Source organism: Poeciliopsis prolifica, unplaced genomic scaffold (genome assembly GCF_027474105.1).
Source record: "Poeciliopsis prolifica strain line A6 unplaced genomic scaffold, Auburn_PproV2 SCAFFOLD004, whole genome shotgun sequence".
NCBI classification, from domain to species: domain Eukaryota; kingdom Metazoa; phylum Chordata; class Actinopteri; order Cyprinodontiformes; family Poeciliidae; genus Poeciliopsis; species Poeciliopsis prolifica.
In genome coordinates, this window is record NW_026562379.1 from 7,265,883 (window position 1) to 7,269,738 (window position 3,856).

General features: G+C 35.1%; 1 protein-coding gene across 1 annotated transcript; it reads right to left on the reverse strand.

Annotated features, from left to right (window-relative positions):
• Positions 1 to 726: 726 nt before the first annotated feature.
• On the reverse strand, positions 727 to 3,498 carry polr2i (RNA polymerase II subunit I). The gene is made up of 6 exons (XM_055028602.1): positions 3,335 to 3,498; positions 3,147 to 3,201; positions 2,947 to 3,020; positions 2,553 to 2,627; positions 1,838 to 1,889; positions 727 to 1,336 (listed from the first exon to the last, which is right to left on the reverse strand). Exons 1-6 carry the CDS (start codon positions 3,394 to 3,396, stop codon positions 1,274 to 1,276), a joined length of 381 nt encoding a protein of 126 aa, XP_054884577.1. The 5' UTR covers positions 3,397 to 3,498; the 3' UTR covers positions 727 to 1,273.
• Between the last annotated feature and the right edge of the window lie 358 nt (positions 3,499 to 3,856).

The window sequence follows — 3,856 nt, forward strand, 5'->3', positions numbered from 1 at the left end:
AACAGCGTATCCATTTAACTCTAAATAATTCCCCCCATAGTGATTCAGAGATTAGGAAAATCCATCAGGCTTAATGCGAGCTCTGACTTTAGGAAATAACGGTCGTAAGTGCTGAATAATGGTGAATGAATCCTGTTAAAGCAGAAATTTGCGATTCAGTTGCCTAAATCTTTGACTTTAAAATCATTTCAATTAGTGCATAAAAAGGTTAATCACAAAGAACTAGCAGTAGATTTTAAAGGAGGAAGTGCAAAGACACTGGATTGTACAGTACAGCTGAACTTACTGTTAATGTGCAAAAATGTCTTTGTCTGCAGATTTCATGCAGTCACAAGACTGAGTCATTTTCACTGTGAGTTTTTGGCATAGCCAAAACTTTTTAACAGAACTTTGAGTGGATCAGCTCAGAAACTCCATGTTAACCACGTTTATCTATCTCAAAACCAGTTTTGAGGAGTGTTTGGGTTCATCTGACTAGTAGAAACTCAAACTGTGTCAACATAGAATTTTCAGAAACTGAACGAGAACCACTAAGGTCTCGAACCAAAAGCTGTCAAAATGGGGCTTTAAAATGCAAGAAAAACTTTGTGGTGGCAGCATCATATAGATGGTCTGTGTCACTAGTGGTACTGGTACACAAAATCGACAGATTGATGAATATGAAGGAATGACTTTATAATGTTCAACTTCTCAAATATCTTGAAGGTTAAAATTTATAAAGTAAAAACACAAAAATCTTTTGGATTATACAAACCAATTTAAATGAGCATTAATAATAAAATAATTCAAATATTCAGGCAGGATTATGCCAGAAGTTTGTTGATGGCTTAAAAAAAAACATTGTATAAATTCACACACCATTTTCCCCATTGTTGTATATATGCAATTGCAACCCTTTGTGGATTAAAGAACATCTTCCATGTTCTTCTTCTCATAAAAACAGTTTAAATTCAGAACAGAAGCAAATCTATACCTCATGGTTCAGTATTTTAAATAAAATGTCTTAAATTTAAACAAATGCGCAAAGAGAGCTGTGTGAAGAAGTAAAACAAGCTGAACTTTTACATTTTTTTAAATAAAAAGTTTAATTACAGACAAACCTTAAAAACAGGTTCTACAAAACTAACAAAATAATTGAAACTCATCACTGCCAAACAGTCTATCCAGAAAGTGTTGTCTATATATATAGATATATATATCACCATGAGACGGTTCCAAGTAGGAACCCTGCTATTAGATGCAAATGATGGACCTCTTCATGATTATACAGGCGCTACTCTGTCCACCGGTGTCCACAGTGAGGGGCCGTGCAGACATAATACAAACGCATAGCATCCTGGGAAGGGAAAAACACAGATTAATATCACTTTGTATATATTAATCATTTCAATTAAGCCCTATAAAATTGAAAGGGTTGTTTAATTTATTAAGTTAATGTTAAAATAGTTTTTCCCATTAATCAGTTTTAGTACTAATTTTTCACTTTGAAAGTTGATAATCATTATAAACAGGTACAACTGAAACATTTATTCAGCTAATTGTTCCTTCCCTGATTCAGATTGGTGTTTGAAGAAGAGTAGTTTTGTAGTGTAGTTCTGAACACTGCAATAGCCAATAGAATAGGCTATTGCAGCCTACACTATAAAACTACTCTTCTATTGGCTATTGCAGCCTATACTAGGCTGCAATAGTGAAGCCGTTGTCGGTCAATTAATCAGGTGTGCAAAAACATTTATGTAAATACTGTTTTTGATAAAATAAGTTCAAAATATGTCAACATCTACTGAGGAACAACTACAGAAAGGTCATAAAGACCTCCTTTAAGGGGAGTTCTTACCTCAGCCTTCATACTGTGAGACTGGAAGAACACTGCCTCCTTGTGACCGCATCTGGGAAGTAACAAGCATCAAGCAAACGTTAAAAATGTTTTAGTGAGATAGTGTGACATAAGGAAGAACAAGAATGTCACGCTAGTTTTTCATTCAACAGGAAAATCAGACCAAACGTACATACTTTTTTAAATTATAAAAGCAAAGGAATCTTGAAACACTGTAGATGCTACTCTACACTGAAAGACAGGAAGGAAAACTTAACTGGGAAAAGAAGGGTTATCTGGCTGATGGGAAAGTCTTGCATTATGCTTTTCATTGGCATATTTAAAAAGTCAAATAGAACGATATCTTTGTCACTGTCCAGTAATTTTCAGATATTTGTAATAGAAAATGTTAGTAGTAAATATTGTTGTAAAGACTATTTTCTGTCCACTGTTTTTTGACCATGAGGTCAAATTGTAAAGAGTTGGAAAAAAAGGACATCTTTGGAGTCAGCCCCATGCATAGTTTAGCTTGACACAAGCTGCTTTTAAATCCAGTTTTCAAAGGAAAACAGTTCTCTCAGTCATTTGGTATCAAACCTGCTGTTGCTTGCATACTTTGATTGCTTCAGTGTATAACAAAAATGTTTAGCTTTCTTGTGGGAAAGTGAGTCACTTACGCGCAAAAGTAAACTCAACATTTCCAGAGGAACACGGCACAGACAAGAAGAGCACTTACTTTGGACAGGGATGATCCTCTGTTCTCGGCAGAGTTGGATCCTGAGCTACATCAGCAATGATTTGTGTCAGTTCACTGAAGAGAAATCACAAGATTGTTTTAATGAGCAAAATCAATCATTTTAGACCACAAATGAAAAATCTGCCACAAAGCAAACACTCTCTGATCTGACATAATATAAGGAAAATATAGTTAAAAATGTGCAGTTGTTAAATATTCTAAAAATAGGAAGCTACTGTTGGGTTACATTTTTAAATCTTTTGCTAGTTTTCAAATAATATTTTATGCACCAGAGCTGGTGAATAGAGAAAATTCAGCATTTATTTATTGTTTTGCTAAACAAGGAGCACATTTAAAGATAGATAGTAGATATAACAAAATCTTTATTACATACTCAACCTCGTGGGTGATCTTGTTGACATAGATGCAGCTGTTGTCAGCCTCCTGCTGATAGTCACAGTTTCTACACTGTAGGTTCAACGAGACAGCAAAACGTGTTAAAATCTATTAAAAACTGTAAAAGTGTCGGTATGTGTTTTTACTCTTCCCATGCTAACAAACGAACGAGCGACTAGTTTTTGACCAAATACTTACCGCATACAGCAAGATGCGGTTCTCTTTGTCTTCCTTAGGGTACAACATGTTATTACTGAGAGAAAAAAGGAACATTGTCACCGAAGTATTTATTTACTGTAGCTAAAACCAGCATCTTTATGATAGCCCTTCAGATAGCTAGCATGCTAATGACGCTTCCTTTAATGTAATGTCTGTCTAAGACTCACCATTCTTGACAAAACCGTATTCCAACAAATCCCGGCTCGTATGTACCACCTTCCAACTCCATCTGAAATTGATTTACTAAGAGAAAGAACCTGAAAATCAAGATAAAAGGCGCAACGTCTGTTTATGTCGTGGCTACCATTCAAAAACAGCACGTACAGCCACGTGACGGTTGTCTTGCTTTCAGAAACAGCGCCTCCCAGTGGAGGGAGGACGATCTGCGTTAAGTTTTTTCATGCAAGGTTTTTATGAAAATATATAAAATAACCACACAAACAAGTTTTTAAAACATAAAATACACCGGATTAAAAAAAGAATGAGTACACACATCATAAAAATCATATATTTACATTCAATCAGGCCTTTATCCTCCCTATGTTCAAGCACATCACAAACACTCTGTTTTCAATGTTAATAATTTCAGAAATAACACTGATGTTTGCTGATATCACTTAGTGTATGGCCTAAGATATGTTTTGTTACACTAAAGACGTGTAAGAAGGCTTGCAAGAAGGAAGGGTTTT